The 18,357-nt window shown below is 55.8% G+C and overlaps 2 protein-coding genes across 5 annotated transcripts in view; both read left to right on the forward strand.

Annotated features, from left to right (window-relative positions):
• LOC146349164 (uncharacterized) overlaps window positions 1–18,357 on the forward strand; it is a 225,069-nt gene that overhangs the window by 93,083 nt on the left and 113,629 nt on the right. The gene's annotated exons all lie outside the window — the stretch shown is intronic.
• FHIP1B (FHF complex subunit HOOK interacting protein 1B) overlaps window positions 6,630–18,357 on the forward strand; it is a 39,380-nt gene continuing 27,652 nt past the window's right edge. For 2 of the 4 annotated variants that reach the window (XM_084842152.1, XM_084842151.1), the window contains exons 1-2: window positions 6,630–6,677; window positions 7,074–7,116. Coding sequence is in view for 2 of the 4 variants with exons in the window: in XM_084842150.1 (XP_084698276.1) it covers window positions 7,040–7,116 (77 nt within the window). In the remaining 2 variants the exon portion in view is untranslated. Of the gene's footprint in view, window positions 7,117–18,357 lie in introns of all 4 variants that reach the window. The other 2 variants (XM_084842150.1, XM_084842148.1) reach the window with 1 other exon arrangement.

Genomic DNA, 18,357 nt, shown 5'->3' on the forward strand with positions numbered 1-18,357 from the left:
TCCGAGCGGAGACGACGATGGTGTAGTGGGGGTGTGCATATGCATTTTACTCCCTCTTTGCCACATGCTGAGGAACTGGATGGAAGTGTTTCCAGGGTCAAGTCCCTTCAGTGGGGAGAAAGGAAAGGCGGGAGGGAGAGATCACACCAGACACCAGGCCCAACTCCACAGGCCAGCTGCCTGGGTGGTTGTATTTTTAGCAGCATGGGAAACAACACATGCAGAACCCTTACTAAAGGTTCAAGAGCAAACCTAGCAGTCGGACCAACAGGAGTCCTCATGGATCAGCTCCTGGTTAAAGAACAGGAAGCAGAAGGTAAGAATCAATGGCCAGTTCTTGCAATGGAGGGATGTAGACGGGGTGATCCAGCAGACATCTACTTAGACTTCCAAAAGGCTTTTGATAAAGTCCCTCACCAAAGACTACTGAGCAAACTTGGCAGTCATGGAATAAGTGGACAGGTCCTGTTATGGACCAGTGACTGGTTGAAGAACAGAAAGCAGAGAGTAGGAATAAATGGCAAATTCTCCCAGTGGAGGGAAGGAAAAAGTGGGGTCCCACAGGGATCTATATTAGGATCAATGCTTTTCAACCTGCTCATAAATGATCAGGAATTGGGAGCAGTGAAGTGGCCAAGTTTGCTGATGACACCAAATTACTTAGGGTGGTTAAACCAAAAAGGGATTGTGAAGAGCTCCAAAAGAATCTCTCCAAACTGGGAGAATAGGTATCTAAATGGCAATTGCAGTTCAGTGTAAGCAAGTGTAAAGGGATGCACGGTGAGGCAAAAAATTTCAACTTCAAGTACAACCTGATGGGATCTGAGCTAGCGGTGACCGACCAGGAAAGAGATCTTGGGGTTGTGGTTGACAGCTCAATGAAGATGTCAACCCAGTTTGTGGCCGCTGTAAAAACGGCAAAAGCCATGTTAGGCATAATTAGAAAAGGAATTGAGAATAAAACTGCGAATATCATACTGCCTCTATACAAATCTATGGTGCAGCCACACTTGGAGTACTGTGTACAGTTCTGGTTACCAGACCAAAAAAAAGATACCGTAGAGCTGGAAAAGGGCAGAAAAGGGCAACTAAAATTATCAAGGGGCTGGAGCATCTCCCATATAAGAGGAAGTTACAAGAGCTGGGACTTTTTAGCTCGGGGGGAAAAAGAGGGTAAGGGGAGAAATGATAGAGGTGTACAAAATTATGCACGGTGTGGAGAATGTGGATAGGGAGACATTTTTCTCCCTCTCTCAAAATACTAGAACCCAAAGAGGTCATCCTATGAAGCTGATGGGTGGGAGATTCAGGACAGATCAAAGGAAGGACTTCTTCACACAGTGCATAGTTAAACTATGGAATTCACTACCACAGGCTGTAGTGATGGACAGCAATTTGGATGGCTTTAAAAGGGGGTTGGACATATACATGGAGAAGGCTATTAATGGCTACTAGGCCTGATGGCTATGTGCTACTTCCAGAACCAGAGGCAACGAGCCTATGTATGCCAGTTGCTGGGGAACATGGGTGGGAGGGTGCTGTTGCGCTCATGCCCTGCTTGTGGGTTTCCCATGGGCATCTGGTTGGCCAAGGTGTGAACAGAATGCTGGACTAGATGGACCCGGGATCTGATGCAGCCTCAGGGCTCTTATGTTCTTATGAAATGTTGACCCAGTGTGCCACTGCTGTGAAAAAGGCAACTTCCATATTGGAGATCATTATGAATCAAAAATACATCAAAAATAAAACTACCAATATTATAATGTTGTTGCTCAGTTGTTGTGTCCGACTCTTCGTGACCCCATGGACCATAGCATGCCAGGCCTTCCTGTCCTCTGCTCTCTCCCGGAATGTGCTCAAGTTCATATTCACTGCATCGGTGATGCTATCTAGCCATCTCATCCTCTGCCATCCCCTTCTCCTTTTGCCTTCAATCTTTCCCAGCATCAGAGTCTTTTCCAGGGAGTTTTCTCTTCACATTAGGTGGCCAAATTATTTGAGCTTCAGCTTCAGTCTGTCCTTCCAATGAGCAGTCAGCATTGATTTCCTTTAGGATTGACTGATTTGACCTCCTTGCAGTCCAGGGGACTCGTAAGAGTCTTCTCCAGCACCACAGTTCGAAGGCATCAATTCTTCGGCGCTCAGCCTTCCTTATAGTCCAGCTCTCACAGCCATACATTACTACTGGGAAAACCATAGCTTTGATTAGATGGACCTTTGTCGGCAAGGTGATGTCTCTGCTTCTGACTATGCTGTCTAGGTTTGCCATAGCTTTCCTCCCAAGGAGCAAGCGTCTTTTAATTTCATGGCTACAGTCACCGTCTGCGGTGATCTTGGAGCCCAAGAAAATGTCACTGCTTCCATTTCTTCCCCTTCTATATGCCAGGAAGTGATGGGGCCAGATGCCATGATCTTCGTTTTTTTAATGTTGAGTTTCAAACCAGCTTTTGCACTCTCCTCTTTCACCCTCAACAAGAGGCTCTTTAGATCCTCTTCGCTTTCTGCCATTAGGGTGGTATCGTCCACGTATCTGAGGTTGTTGATAATTCTCCTGGCATCTTAATTCCGACCTGTGACTCATCCAACCCGGCGTTTCTCATGATGTACTCTGCATATAAGTTAAATAAGCAGGGCGACAATACACAGCCTTGTCGTACTCCTTTCCCAATTTTGAACCAATCGGTTGTTCTTATACAAAGCTCGGATGTCAGCAGACACTTGGAATACTGTGTATACAGTCAGGGCCAGAAATATTGGAACAAGGATAACTGTTCTGGCAGTTGGCCTCCGTACACCACCACACTAAAGTTGAAAGGAAACACAACCAGATGGGAGCGAAGTCAGGACTTTCAGCTGTAATTCAAGGGATGTGACAAAAGTGGGGCAAGAACCATTCAGGAAGTACAGCCAGTGGCATGCACACACCCCATCATCGGTGGCTTATAAATAATGGAATGAATGGCTGACAAGCAGCTGCATAGCCAGGTGTGGCCTGTTTCCTGGGCACCCCATGACCAATCAAGAGGATAAAAGGCCTGGAGGTGGTTCTGAGTGTCACATTTGCATTTGGTATCTGTTCACTGGAATCCCCAACATGAGGTCCAAAGAGGTATCCATGTGAGTAAAGGAGGCCATCATTAGGCTGAGGAAACAAAATAAACTCATCAGAGAGATCGCAAAAACAGTGGGAGTGGCCAACACAAGTTTGGAACATCCTGGAAAAGAAGGAATTAACTGGCAAGCTCAGCAACAGCAAAAGGTCTGGAAGACCACAGAAGATAACTAAAGTGGATGACAGCAGAATTCTGCTCATGGTGAAGAGGACCCCTTTCACAACATCCAGCCAGGTCAAGAACGCTCTTGCGGAGGTAGGCATGTCATTGTCAACATCTACAGTCAAGAGACGGCTTCATGAATGTAAATGCAGAGGCTTCACAACAAGGTGCAAACCACTGGTAACGCTCAAGAACAGACAGGCCAGATTAGCCTTTGCCAGCAAACACCTAAAAAAGCCTGCCCAGTTCTGGAATAAGATTCTTTGGACTGATGAAACCAAGATTAACTTGTACCAGAATGATGGGAAAAGAAAAGTATGGAGAAGGAAAGGAACAGCTCATGATCCAAAACATACCACATCATCTGTCAAACATGGTGGAGGCAGTGTTATGGCATGGGCATGTATGGCTGCCAATGGAACCGGGTCACTGGTGTTTATTGATGACCTGACTGCTGATAAAAGCAGCAGGATGAATTCTGAAGTGTATAGGGGTACACTTTCTGCTCAGATTCAGCCGAATGCTGCCAAACTGATAGGACACTGCTTCATATTGCAGATGGATAATGACCCAAAATATACAGCAAAAGGTACCCAAGAGTTTCTCCAGGCAAAGAAGTGGGATGTTCTTCAATGGCCAAGTCAGTCACCTGATCTCCACCCAATAGAGCATGCTTTTCACTTACTGAAGACAAGACTGAAGGCAGAAAGACCCACAAACAAGCAGCAGCTGAAGGCAGCTGCAGTAAAGGCCTGGCAAAGCATCTCGAGGGAGGAAACTCAGCATTTGGTCATGTCCATGGGTTCCAGACTTCAGGCAGTCATTGACTGCAAAGGATTTTCATCCAGGTATTAAAGGTGATCCTTAAGTTTGAAATGATGCTGGTTTGTTCCATTACTTATGAGCCCCCAACGATGGGTGTGTGTGTATGCCACTGGCTGTCCTTCCTGAATGGTTAGTGCCCCACTTTTGTCGAACCCCTTGAATTACAGCTGAAAGTCCTGACTTTGCTCCCATCTGGGTGTGTTTCCTTTCAACTTCAATGTGGTGGTGTACAGAGGCCAACTGCCAAAACAGTTATCCTTGTTCCAGTATTTCTGGCCCTGACTGTTGTTCTGGTCACCAAAAAGAATATTGTAGGAAAGGTGCAAATTGGGCAACTGAATGATCCGAGGTGAGGACAAGTGCATTTGGGGCTTTTTAGCTTAGAGAAAAGGCAGGTAAGGGGATTACTGAGATATATAAAATTATGCATGATGGGGAGAAAGTGAATAGGGTGGGTGGTAGGACCCAAGGCCCCTTCATGGATCACTGCCTTGTTGTGGCGAAGGGGATTGCGTAACTCAGTGAAGCCATAAGCTATGCCGTGCAGGGCCACCCAAGACGGACAGGTCATAGCAGAGAGTTCTGACAAAATGTGGTCCACTGGAGAAGGAAATGGCAACCCACTCCAGTATTCTTGCCAAGAAAACCCCATGGAACATATCACAAGGCTAAAAGAGATGACGCCGGAAGATGAGCCCCTCAGGTCTGAAGGTGTCCAATATACTACTGGGGAAGAGCAGAGGGTATTTCCAAGTAGCGCCAGAAAGGGTGAAGCGGCTGGGCCAAAGCCAAAAGGACACTCAGCTGTGGATGTGTCTGGTGGTGAAAAGAAAATCCGATGCTGTAAAGAACAATATTGTTTAGGAACCTGGAATGTAAGATCACTGAATCAAGGTCAGCTGGAGGTGGTCAAACATGAGATGGCAAAACTGAACATCAACATCTTGGGAATCAGCGAACTAAAATGGACAAGCATGGGCGAATTTAATTCAGGTGACCATTATGTCTACTACTGTGGGCAAGAATCCCTTAGAAGAAATGGAGTAGCACTCATAGTCAACAAAAGGGTGGGAAAAGCAGTACTGGGGTACAATCTCAAAAACGACAGAATGATCTCAGTACGAATCCAAGGCAAACCATTCAACATCACAGTAATTCAAGTCTATGCCCCAACCACTGAGGCCGAAGAAGCTGAGGTTGAGCGGTTCTATGAAGACCTACAACACCTTCTAGAACTAACACCCAAAAAAGATGTCCTCTTCATCATAGGGGATAGGAATGCCAAAGTAGGAAGTCAAGAAATCACCGGGATAACAGGCAGGCATGGCCTGGGTGTACAAAATGAAGCAGGACAAAGGCTAATAGAGTTTTGCCAAGAGAACACGCTGATCATAGCAAGCACTCTTTTGCAGCAGCACAAGAGGTGACTCTACACATGGACATCACCAGATGGTAATATCGAGATCAGATTGATTATGTCCTTTGCAGCCAAAGATGGAGAAGCTCCATACAGTCAGAAAAAACAAGACCTGGAGCTGACTGTGGCTCAGATCATGAGCTTCTTGTTGCAAAATTTCGGCTTAAATTGAAGAATGTAGGGAAAGCCACGAAACCATTCAGGCATGACCTAAATCATATCCCTTGTGAATGTACAGCGGAGGTGAGGAATAGATTTCAGGGATTAGACCTGATAGACAGAGTGCCTGAGGAAGAGCCCTAATCGGAAAAGTGGCTACCCTGCAACCCCAGAGACACCAGCCCAGGGCCCAGGCCCCACAGCCAGGCCGGATGCCAACTCTAGCCCTCCTGCAGGGCCTAGGCACACCTCCGACGCCATCAGAGCTGGTCCGCCTGCTCGTCTTGCAGCGCCAGCGACGCTGCGAACTGCCAGCGGCGCCCACGCCTGCATCGGACCGAGGTGCACCCAGTCCGTCCGCCCCGCGGCCAACCAGCGGCGCGCGGGGCCCGAGCAGGGCAGGACCCCCGCCCGCGTCCCCCACCCCGGTGCGCCTGGCTCGCTGGCTCCGGCACCGGAGGCGGCGCGGAGCCCGCAGGCCAGGGCGCCACGGAGGCCTCCTCCTCCCGCGGGAACCGGCCGCGGCCGCCGTTCAAGCCGCCCAGGTCGGCGGCCATCGCGCCCCCGTCCGGCCCTGCCGCGCGGAGCGGCGCTTCCGCCACGCGCCCGAGCCGCCCGCCCGCGCCTCCCCCGCGCCGCCCCGCGCCTCGCACTGGCGTCCGCGCGCCTGCCCTCGCCGCAGAGGGGCCGTCGCGAGCGCGAGGCGCGGACGGGCGCGCGGGAGCCGCCGGCGCCGCGCCGCGCGGCCCAGGCAAGGTCCGCGGGGCCGCCGGGCACGGGAGCGGCTCCCGCTCGCGCGCCGCCGCCTCGGCAGGCCGGAGGCCGAGCCCCAGGGGGGCCTGCGGGCACGTGCGGAGCGCGCCGGCCCCGGAGCGCCGTGCCGCCCGGCCAGGGCGCGGCCCGGCGGGGGCTGCGGCGGGGAGGCTCCGCCCCGCGCTGGGCGGGGCCTGGCCGGGCGGCGGGCGCGGCGCGGCGAAGATGGCGGCCTCGGCGGCGCTCAGGTACCCGCGGGCGGCGGGCTCGCCGGCGCCGGGGCCTCCGCCGCGTCGTGCCGTGCGCGGGGGTCGGGCCCCGCGGCCTCCCCCGGCGCCCCTCGGGCAGAGCGGCGCTCCCGGGGGCCGCGGCGCGGGCCGCCAGGGGGCGGGGCGCCGGCGCGGCGCATCGGGACGTGCCGCTCGCCCGCCCCGCCGGCCCAGGCGGGCCGCTCCCTCTGAGCCTCCTCCGCTTCGCGAGGGAGGGAGGGGCGCGGCTCGACGCGGCCCAGAGGGCGGAGGCGGGGGGGGAGCGGCGGCGCGGGCCCGGCGGGCGCGGCCCGGCGCCGAGCGGAGGAGGGCCGGGCCGGGCCGGGCCGAGGCGCGCGCGAATGGCCCCCCTGACCGGCGCCTCTTCGCCCTCAGCTGCTGCGCGAGCGGGACGTGAGCTCCGGCGGTTCGCTCCAAGGTAGGACGGCCGGGCCGGGCCGGGCCGGGCTGGGGCGGGGCGGCGGCTCTGGCTCGGCGCTTGGGCCGGGGCGCGCGGGCAGGCCTGGCGGCGGAAGGGCGCCGGGCGGCGGCGCGCTGTGGGCCCGGCCGAGCCGCGTCTTCCCCGGGCCCCGGCGATGGGCCCCTTGGCCTGTGCGGGAGCGGCCTCCCGGAGAGCGCGGCGGGGACCCCGCGAGGGGCCGGCCGAGGTGCGGCGCGGGGCCTGGCTCGCGGGGCCCGCCGGCGAGAGCTCCCCGCGGCGCTGCGGCTCCCGAGCGGCCGGCAGGCCTTGCAGACGCCGCCGGGGCCCGGGCTGCCGCCGGGCGGGGACTGGGGCTCCGCGGCACCCCCGCCCTCCCCGCGCCGGCGCCGTGGGGGAGGCGCCGGCGCGCCCCGGGGCTCCTCCGCAGGTCGCCCTCCGGACCCGACATAACGTCCCTCGAGCCCCGAGCAGAGCTCTGGGCTCTCCAGGATCCCGGCGCCTGGCCCGGCCCGCGGTGTGGGGGCCTTGGACCGGCTGCTCTCCTTTGCCGTGGCCGCCTCCTTGCCTGACTGTGGGGACGGTGGTGTAACGGCTTGGGGCTCAGCAGCCGCTTGGCCCCCAGCCCATCACCACACATCCACGGGAAATGGCGGGGGGGGGGGTTGTATGGCCCACGTTAGCAGCTGCTACTGCCTGGGGAGGCAGCTTGGGGGGGGCGGGAGAAGCATGGGATGGCAGCGGCTGGGCTGGGGGCAGAGCAGGCGAGGGGTCAGCTGCCCGGTGCCTCTGCCGGAAGCATGGGCCCCACAAATGCCCCGAGTGCTGGGTGTTGTTGCCCCCGGCCCGCTGGGAGCATTTGCATCAAAGGGGGGGACACTTGGCAGATCCAGATAGCCTCTTTTGTCCGGTGCAGCGAGCCCCGTCTCTCGCGGTTGCCCCATGGTGGGAGCTGGGCTGTCTGGGGAGTCCCAGTGAGCGAAGGGCCCTGCGGCTGCCAGCCTGTGCCTTGGTGCTGTGCCCTGGGAGGGGTGGTGTCTCCTGGTCTTCAGGCTGTGTTGTTTTCTCTCCCGCTGACAGCCACAGCCATGCTCCTTCCCTTGGTGCGTCATCCTGTGACAGACGGAGTTGCTGCTGGCTGTGTTGTTCCCCCACACCAACTCTTGCCAAGGGTTAATGGGGTGTGTCAGGGAGATGAGAACAGAAACAAAGCTTTGCATATGTTGTGTCTGAAATCTTGATGTGCCTCTGCCAGATTCAGAGTGCCCTCTTCTGATATTTTCCCTGCTGCTAGGCATTCATGCTCCTTAGCTGGGAATGTTGCTAAATGTCTGGACTTTTAGAGAGATGGGGAGCCACCTGAGACCAGGTCAGACTTGTTCTCTGCCTCGCCCAGAATTGCCTACTCTGATTGGCAGGGGCTGTCCAAGGTCTCTGGTGGAGAGGAGTTTCCCCCATCATCTGCTCACTACGTGACCCTGATATGGGGATGAAGGAACCTGGGATGGGCCCCCTACGTGCAAAGCGGTACTCTCCTATGGCTGCCTGAAGTTAAAAGTTGCCAAAGATGTTTTCTTTCCTAATGCTGTGGTTCTTGGCCTGGAGCAATGTGGATTTCCTGGAAAATTTTGAATCTGAAAATTTTCCCAGGCAGGTTATGCTAATTTGCATAGGGTGATTTGTATCAGAAAATTTTCAGCTTGCATTGGAATTTTTTTGATGCTCTAGAGAGTTATCAAATTTAGCATGTTTATTTTATGACTCGTATTTAGTAAACAAAACTGTAAAAAAGCACCTCGTGTTAGTTTTTTGTCCCAATAGGCCACAAGTACTTGACCTGAAATATTAAATATTATGTAGATATTTTATTGGAATACTTGTAAAAATTTAAAGGCAGTAGCATGTATTTCCCTTACATTATTTAAATGTAAGAAAAAAGGAAAGGTGCTGAAAACTGACACACTAGTTCAGCTTTCCCAAACCTGCTGCCCTCCAGATATGTTGGATTACAACTCCCAGCATCCAGAATCAGCATGGCTGGCTGAGGATGCTGGTAGTTGTAGTCTTAACACAGCTGGAGAGCACAGGGTTGGCGAAGGCTGCACAACTTAATTCTGGCAGCCCAAAGAACTGTGCATGAAATGCCGCTGGGGCTCCCCAGTTCCAGCAGAGTCCAGCTCTGTGCCATTGAGGCTGCTGGGCCCTTGGGTTTTGCTGCTGATGCCCTATTTCGCGTCACACTGGGTGAGATCTCTGTTTCCGTGGCAGACCCGTATTCTCCCACAGATCTGCTACTGGAGGTAATCACCTGAAAAACACCGATTACAAGGTAGCCTAATATTGTATTTCTAATTAGTATTTATTTATTTATTTATTTATTTACACCATTTTTGTGCTGCTCCACAACTAAACAGTTTCCAGAGCGGTGACCAAGAAACGATAAAAAGATAAAAGAAATAAGATAGCAGTATCCCTTTATTGTTCCTAATGGACTTGTGAAATGGATTTTTTTCTGTGGAGAAATAAAGTGCTAGAAAATGTCTTGCCCAGCGTGGTAGTGGGCCAGTGTTGTATTCCTGGCTGGAACCCAGGCCAGGCCCGGCGCGGGTGACGGCTCTGGCCACTAGCGCTGTATGCACATTGTGGGGGGGCAGTGGCCCAGGCAGCTGAGGGAGCCTGCGCTCTGGCTGGCGCACAGAGCAGCTGGCGCGGCCGCTTCTTTTCCACACCCTTTTAGCCTCACACGGGATCCTAGGGATGTGATGGTGGAAGCCTCTGGGCACCCGGTGGATGCCCTGCCCTGGCAAGCCAGAGTGAGGAGGGGCATGTCTGCGCAGGGCGCAAGGCATGGAGGGGACTCGCCTGCTGCTGCCCCGTGGCTCCCATGGGGCGCCGGCCCCCTGGCAGGGCTCCCGAGCCCCCTGTCTGGGTCCCAGCACAGCACCCTCTTGGTCTGCCTGGTGCGTGGGGACCCTGGCACCCGGGCATCCCTCTGGGACTCATCCCAGCCTCTGGATGTGCGGACTGTGTACAGTCTGCTCCGTCTGTGTTTCGTGGATTGTCAGGCACCTTTCCTTCCGCCGTCCTCCAAGAGATGGAAGCGAATATTTTTTCGTTATGCAGAAAAATATGCAAATAGTGACGTAAATATTTGTGTAATTACATAACTGACCTCAGTACATAACATTTGGTGTAATGTCCCCCATTCTGTTCAACGTTTTCTCAGCAGAAACTTACGTATTTTTCTACGGATTTATATGTGTACATTTTGGGAAAGTAAAAAAGTCATCGGAAAGTCCACGGGCTCTGCACGGCCTGAGGGAGGCACTCTGCAGTAGGTTCCACAGGTCGGATTCTTGGAAATCCACGCTCATTTTAACCTGTCTCAAATTTCTCCAGCATCCCTACCCAGGCCCCTCACTTTGGCCCAGTAGCACCACGTTGAGTTGTCTGCAGTCTCTGCCAGGCACTGTGGCATTACCCTGCCGGTTCTCTGTGCCCCTGCCCTGGCTAGCAACCTCTCCGCCCGTCCTCCCCCCCAAAGCCTGCAGTGTCTCCAGAGAATCTGGGCTGTGCCTCGTAGTCCCTGGGCAACCAGGGGCGAATCTGCATCTTGATTGCCACGTGGCTTGGGTGTGAAAGTGCTCCCCCCCCCCCCCCGCAGAGGGGCATCTCCTGGACCCTTCCTGAAGGGCCTGTGAGCCTTGCCTGCCTTTGCTCCAGCCCTGCTCCGTGGCCCTGCTCTGGAGGTGAGGTGCTGGGCAGGGCACTGAGCTGCGCTGCCTTCCTGTTGCTCCAGAAAAGGGAGGTGGTGGGGGAGCCCCCCCCCCCCGCTTCCTAGCCTCCCTGAAGATGGCAGCTTCCAGGTCCAGGACTTGTCTTTAGGCGCCGCAGCTGCCCCTCGGCCTCCTTTCCCAGGCTGACGGGTGAGGCTGAGCCAAGCCCACAGGGTCGCCTCGGGAGGCAGGGGGGGCCTTCCGCCTTCTCTTGCCTAGGGGACAGCCCCGTGCATCAGCCCCGGCATTTGCTTCCGTCTCTCCCAGTGCAGGTCTCGGCACTGGAATATCTGAAGGATTGACGAGCACCTGAGCATGTGCAGAGTGCCTTTCCTTTGCAGCTGTGTCACCCCCATTGCACTGCGCCTGGAGAGCAGGGCTTCCTGATCCAATGGGGAGCAGTGAGATGGGGCTGGCAGGGTGTGGGGGTCTGCTGCTTGCCATGTGGAAGGCCTTTCCACCTTACCTACACCTCCCCCCACCCCTCGGCTTCAGGAAACGCACAACTACCCCCCCGCCACAATGTTTCTGCGCATACATATATGTGCGCGTTTGTGATTTCTGTCTCACTTGGGCCGAGCAGAGACGCTCCCGGCCTCTCCTGCAGGCCCGGTTTTCCTGCCCCAGTGAACTTCTCCAGGCTGTGCTCCCTCCCCCGCTTCCCAGCAGCTCCGCAGGGGTTGGCTGCTCCGGTCTGTGCTGGGCCCCTGGTCGGCATGGCCCCAGAGGAGCCTCTGAAGAGCTCAGTGCAGCTGCCCCCAGCAGTCTTGTCAGGGTGGGAGGAAGCTGGGCCTGGGCCGGCCCTTTGTGAGGGGCTGATGTTGGGGGGACTCCTGGCCTGGCCGGGCCACTCTGCCCTGGCAGCCCCATCCATGGGTGCGTGGCCCTGCCGGTAGGTTTAGCCAGGCCTTTGCTGTGGCAGCTGCTTGGCTGTCTCCATGGGGTGACCCTCCGTGGGAGGCCTGCTGCACCCTGCCAGTGACCCTCTGGCAGTCTGCAGGGGGGACGGACGGATGGACGGCCCCGGCCCTTCACTGTAGAGGGGCTTGTGCTCTGAGCAGTCGGGCCAGGCTTGGTGGGGATCCCCTCTCCCCCCGAGGATCCCTTTGGCTTCCCCAGCTGGTAACTGGACACTGCTTCGGAACTCTGCTGGGCAGCTTCTGGGAAAGGGGCTTCCCCCAACAGGAAGCTGGCTGGGGGGGGCGGGGAGCGAGGGGAAGCGTCCCTTCCGGACTCTGCTCTTCTCGTCAAGCTTACCTGTTATGAGCAGCACCACCTCTGTAGAATGCGTAGCCTTCTGTTGGTTCAGGCCGTGTGCTGAGCGTGGTGCTGGCCGTGTCCCGCCTTCCGAGGAAGGCAGCAGGAGTAGCAAGGGCGGTGGGGAGGGGGGAGTTCCCTTCCTCTAGCTAGCTTGGTGCGTGACTCTCTTTGGCTCCCGTCTGCTCTGCAAGGACTGTGTTGGCCGTTTGTGCCGTGGCACTGGCTTGGGAGCTCGCAGTGCTTGTGTGGTTCTGGGCAGGCCTAGGCATTAGCCATGTTCCCCACGTCCACGCTTGCCATGGTCATGGAAAGGCGGGGGGCTGCTCTGTGGGGAGGATGGGGTGGGAGGGGCATAGTGCTTTCTGCACCCCTCTTTCCCGTGCAAATGCCCTTCAGGCAGGGGGTTTGTCACCCAGGCCTGCTTCTAGTGTCAGGGCCTGTTTGGTGGTGTAGAAAAGGAAGAGCTGATGGGGAGGGGTTGTGCCCTCCCTCTTCTCCTGCAAGGGTTACCCCTGTCTTAGCATAAGGGGGGCCTAAGGTCTTGAGGAGCCCTGCGTTCCCTCTTCTTTCTGGAGCCTCAGAAGAACGGTGCCGTGGAGCAAGGGTTTCTGTCCTGGCCACTTCTTGGGTGGTCTGCCAGTTCCAGGGGGTCTCTGTGCCCACCGCTGTTTTGGGGCTGAGGCCAGTGGAGGTGGGCTGCTCCCTGGAGACTTCCCCTTCCACCCCCCCCCCCTCCGAGGGGAGCTCTCTCTCCCAGCTGCACGCCTGGGGAAACTGACCCGGGGAGTGGGCAGGGCCTGTTCCACCCCTTCTTTGGGCGAGAGCCTCTGGCACTGCAGGACTTTCAGTGGGGCAGGCAGCACTGCGAGTTCAGCCGTTGTCGCAGGCAGCCTAGGGCTCCCCCCTCCCGTCTTTCAGGTTGAGAGGAGGTTCGCCCGTCCAAATAATGCAGAATGCCTGGAGCTGGGCTTGCCCGCTGGGCCCACAGCCCCCTTGCCTGCAGGGGACCCTCCGTTCCGTTGTCTGAGCCAGGCCCAGCCACCACCACCCCCGTCTCCCAGGCATGCTGCAAAAGGTTATTTCTGGCTCCTCTGAGCTGGGGAAATGGGGCTCAGCAGGCAGGCACTGACTCAGGCTGGGAGTGGCTTCTGCTGCTGCCTCTTCAGGCTGTCACGTTTCCCACACGGAGCTGGCTAGGTTTTTTTGCGCGGGGGGCAGGCAGCAAAGAAGGACGGGAACTGCGAGTGGCTCCTGGGATCGAGGCCTGGTCTTGGGATGGGGGTTTCGGGGCCCTGGAGGCGTGCACGTGCCTGGTGGCACCATTCTAGATTCAGGAAGGGCCTGCCTCTGTGTGTGTGGATTCCTGGCCCCCTTTTTACTTGGGCAGGGCCGTTCCCTGGGGCCCGGGATGTCCTGTAATGTGGCAAAGGGCCCTGCTGGCTGATGGCGGCTCACGGTGCCTGGGATCGGCCCCAATGGCCTCCCTAGGACCAGCGGGGGCCGGGGGCCTTTCTGCAGGTCCAGTTGCAGCATTTGGCCCCGGGCAAGTGCTGAGAAGGAGCCCTGGCCACAGGCTGCCTCTGGGCATGAGCCCGGCCTGGCCTTCCAGAGGCCCGCAGAACAGTGTGCCAGGCAGGGTGTGGTGTGGGGGGCTCGACGCTCCTCCCGTTGCAGCCTGCCTTGGCCCGCAGGGGTTTCCCCTTCCTCTGCGCTGTTCTTGCTGCTTCCTCTTCCTCAAGTATATCTGTGCAGGCAAATGCCCTGGGGGACAGGGCACAACGCTGGGGGCACGATGGGGCAACGGTTGTGGAGCTGGAACAGAAATCCCTCAGCCCCACCTCGTGGACTGGACAGAAAGAACTGGAACCACCGCAGAACAGCCGCCCCAAGGCCCAGCCCTGCCAGGCAGTCCAAAGAACCCCACAGCTGGCAGCACTGAAGGCCTCAAGAGGCCCGGGGGGCTACTGGGGCCATGCTGCCCTCTGCATCTTGGCGTGGAGCATCTGCCCAGGCAGTGAGAGCACCTCAGCCCTGCGTTCTGGCCAGAAGCCCAATGGGAATTGGTCCAGAGAACTTGTTTCGCCCGGATGCATGTGGCGTTTCGACGCCGTAGCCGAGAGTAGTGCACTGGAGACAGGCCCAGAGTTTGGCAGAGTCCCCGGGTCGAGAGGGGTTTCTTCGGCAAGGGCCTTGCTCCTTCCGCTTCCAAGCCAGGGGGAGCTGCCGCTTCCCTGCCCCCCCCCCCCCCCCGGCCAGTGGGATCAGCCAGGGAGGGCAAGGGGTGCATTCCCAGCTGGAGGCCCTCCCTGCTCCAGGGGCCTCTCCCATCCTTGAGGCGAACAAGCTGGGGAAAGTCCCGCAGCTGGACAAGCGGTTTCCGGGGCTCCGTTGCCCCATGTTGGAGTCCGAGCTGCTTCACCTGCAGAGGGGGAAGCAACTTGCTCCTGCCGTGTCCCCGAGGGCTCGAGCTTCCTCCCTCCGGACACCGTGGCCTCTTACGCTGCTGCCCCACGCGCACAGGGCCTGGCCCGTCTTTGCCAGGGCAGGAGGCAGGAGCCTTCCCCCTGGGCAGTGCTGGCCCGCGGGCAGCCTCTGCTGCGCATCACTTTTCCTCCCTGGGGGCGGGGGCGGCCGAGGTGTTTGGGCCCCTCCCAGCTTCCCCGGTAGTATATTGGACACCTTCCGACCTGAGGGGCTCATCTTCCAGCGTCATCTCTTTTAGCCTTGTGATATGTTCCATGGGGTTTTCTTGGCAAGAATACTGGAGTGGGTTTCCATTTCCTTCTCCAGTGGACCACATTTTGTCAGAACTCTCCGCCATGTCCTGTCCGTCTTGGGTGGCCCTGCACGGCATAGCTTATGGCTTCACTGAGTTATGCAAGCCCCTCCGCCACAACAAGGCAGCCCAAAATAGTATTTGCCTTTTTTGCAGCCACATCACATTGTTGGCTCCTATTCAGCTTGTGATCTACCACAATTCCAAGATCCTTCTCGCTTGTAGTGTGGTTGAGCCACATATCTCCCATCTTGTAACTGTGCATTTGGTTTCTTTTTCCTAGATGCAGAACTTGGCAATTTTCCCTATTAAATGTCATTCTGTTGTTTTCTGCCCAGCGCTCCAGTCTATCCAGATCACTTTGAATTTTGTTTCTGTCTTCCAAAGTATTAGCTATCCCACCCAATTTTGTGTCATCTGCAAATTCCCTACAGCTCCTCCAAGCATTCCCTGCACCTCCTCCTCCAAGTCATTAATACAAATGTGGAAGAGCACTGGGCCCAGGACTGAGCCCTCCGGTATCCCGCTCGTTTCCTTTCCCCAGTTTGAGAAGGTCGATTGATAAGCACACTCTGAGTCCAATTCTGTAGCCATCTGTGGATCCACCGGATCCTTGTTTCATCTCGCCCACTTTGAGCTAGTTTGCTCATCAGGAGATCATGGGGCACTTTGTCGAAAGCTTTGCTGAAGTTGAGCTGGATGATGTCCACAGCATTCCCACGATCCGCAAGGGAGGTGACTTGATACAAACATGAGATAAGATTCATCTGACAGGACGTGTTTTTGACAAATCCATGTTGGCTTCGAGGAATCACGGCATTGTTGTCAAGGTGCTTCCAGATGGATTGCTTTATCATCTGCTCCAGAATTTTCCCAGGGATTGATGTCAGACTGACTGGTCTGTAGTTCCCAGGTTCCTCCTTTTTTGAAGATAGGGACCACATTAGCCCTTCTCCAGTCCTCTGGCACTTCCCCCGTCCTCCGTGATTTCTCAAAGAGAATAGACAGTGGTTCTGAGAGTTCTTCTGCCAGTTCCTTTATGACTCTAGGATGCAGTTCATCTGGCCCTGGAGATTTGAACTCATTCAAAGTCATTAGGTGTTCCTTGACCATATGCCTGTCGATCTCAAGCTGCAATCCTGGATGAAGAGAGACTGAAAGAACTGGGCATGTTTCGCCTTGAGAAGAGAAGACTGAGGGGAGATAAGATAGCGCTCTTCAAGTCCTTGAAAAGTTGTCCCAGAGAGGAAGGCCAGGATCTCTTCTCCATCCTCCCAGAATGCAGGACACGGAATCATGGGCTCAAGTGACAGGAAGCCAGATTCTGGCTGAACATCAGGAAGAACTTCCTGACTGTCAGAGCAATGTGACAATGGAACCAATTACCCAGGGAGGCGGTGGGCTTTCCCACACTGGATGCATTCAAGATGAGGCTGGACAGCCATCTGTCGGGGATGCTCTGTCTTGGATTCCTGCATTGAGCAGGGGATTGGACTCGATGATCTTCTAGGCCCCTTCCAACCCCACCATTCTATGATTCTATATTCACCCAACTGAAATAACTTTGAATGATGGCAGAGTGTGTCTGTGTCTCAGCTCCATGTATTCACAGAGGAAACAGGTGCTCTCCAGTTCCTTTTCATTTTGAGTTCAGACCAGGTTATGGGATGGAAACTGCTTTGGGTGGATAAGCAAAGCGTGATTCTGTTGCCCTTCCTGGATCTCAGCAGATTTTGATACTGTGGTATCCTTCTGGCCCCCTTTGCTTAATTGGTGGAGGTGCTTGGTGGGTGGAGGTGCTCTCTACTCCAGAACTTCCATTGGTTTTGGCAGATATGCTCCTCTGACTCTGGTATTCCTTGGCATGAAGAAAAAGGGAGAGAGAGCTAGGTATAATCTGCATATTGATGACACCTAACTCCAAATCCTCTTGCTAACCTCTCCCAGTAGTTTCCTGTGGATGATACACAGAATGGGGACAAGACAGAACCCTGCAGAGCCTTGTAAGCCAAGGGCTTGGTTGAGCAGGAGTCTCCCTAGCACCAGCTTCTGGGAGCTGCCTGCCCAGTAAGTCCAGAGCCACCTTAAAGTTGCCCCCCCCCCCCGCAGTTTCATCCTTGCTAGACACTCCAGAAAGAAATCGTGTCTGATTTTTATTTAAAGCTTTTTTAACCTTCCTCTAGCTGAAAAGGCTCTGAGGGTGGCTTACCTAAGATCCATAAAAGCAGGGCAGTCCCTGCCGACCAGAACCAAAAGCCTTAGAGAGAGCCAGCAGGGGTGCACTCCCCTGTCCAACTGTTGGCGCTGATTGTCCACCAAGGCAGCCAAAACTACTGCAGGCTCAAAGCTGGGCCTGGAACAAGGTCGGAAAAGATCCAAAATCCCTTGAGGCACCGTAAGGTTATATCTTGTCTCTGATTCCATCTAACATCTACATGAATCCACTGGGTGAGGCTGTCCAGAGATCAGGGCTTTGGTGTTCTCTGCCCATGACACCCGGCTCTATCTCTTCTCTGTCTCGTTTCAGAGGGCGAGTTGCCTGGGATCAGTAATGAACTGGGTGTAGCTTAATCCAGACAAGGTTCTTTTGATTGAGCGCTGGAGGTACAGCCTGTGTTGGATAGGGCTGCACTCCTCCTCCTCAAGCCTCAGCTAGGCTTGCAGCTTCTGGGAGCTCCCGCGTGATCATGTGGCAGCCTAGCACTCCTTGGAGGATTGAAGGCCTAGACCCACACTTTGAGCCAAGCCATGAAGTTGGAATACGGGCTGGTGCCATGCAATCTGGACTGCACTGAGTGAAGTTTCTGGATGGTTTTTGAAGGCAGCCCCACACAGAGTGCATCACAGTAGCCTCGTCGGGATGCAACCAACTCCTGAAGAATTGTGTCTCTGCAGGCGGCCTGCTGAGGGCGTGCAGAAATGCACCTGGCTCTTGGACACAGCTGCTGCCACAGCAGTGCCAGACCCAGAAGGGCTTGCCAGCTGTGGACCTGTTCCCTTGGGGGTGGGGAGCAGCCCCCTCCAGAACAGACCGAGCACCTGTTCCTGCACCAGAGGACTTCCTGGCTGGATTGGAAGGCAGAGTCACCTTAGCAGTAGGGGCGACTAACAATGCAATTTAAAGCAATGGCTCCCCATTGATACTTCTTGCAGTATCAGAGGCAGGATGCCTACGTACACTGGGGAACATGGGTGGGAGGGTGCTGTTGCGCTCATGCCCTGCATGTGGGTTCCTGTGGGCAGCTGGTTGGCCACTGTGTGAACAGAATGCTGGAAGAAATGGACCCTTGGTCTGATCCAACTGGGCTCTTCTTACATTCTTATGTATCTAAGAGCATAAGAGTGCTTATCAATGGGATCTTCCCCAACTGGGGAGAGGTAATGAGCGGAGTACCGCAGGGCTCAGTCCTGGGCCCAGTGCTCTTCAAC

The sequence above is a fragment of the Heloderma suspectum genome, chromosome 3 (assembly GCF_057233095.1).
Source record: "Heloderma suspectum isolate Gila_16-S chromosome 3, 16-S_ref, whole genome shotgun sequence".
Lineage (NCBI taxonomy): Eukaryota > Metazoa > Chordata > Lepidosauria > Squamata > Helodermatidae > Heloderma > Heloderma suspectum.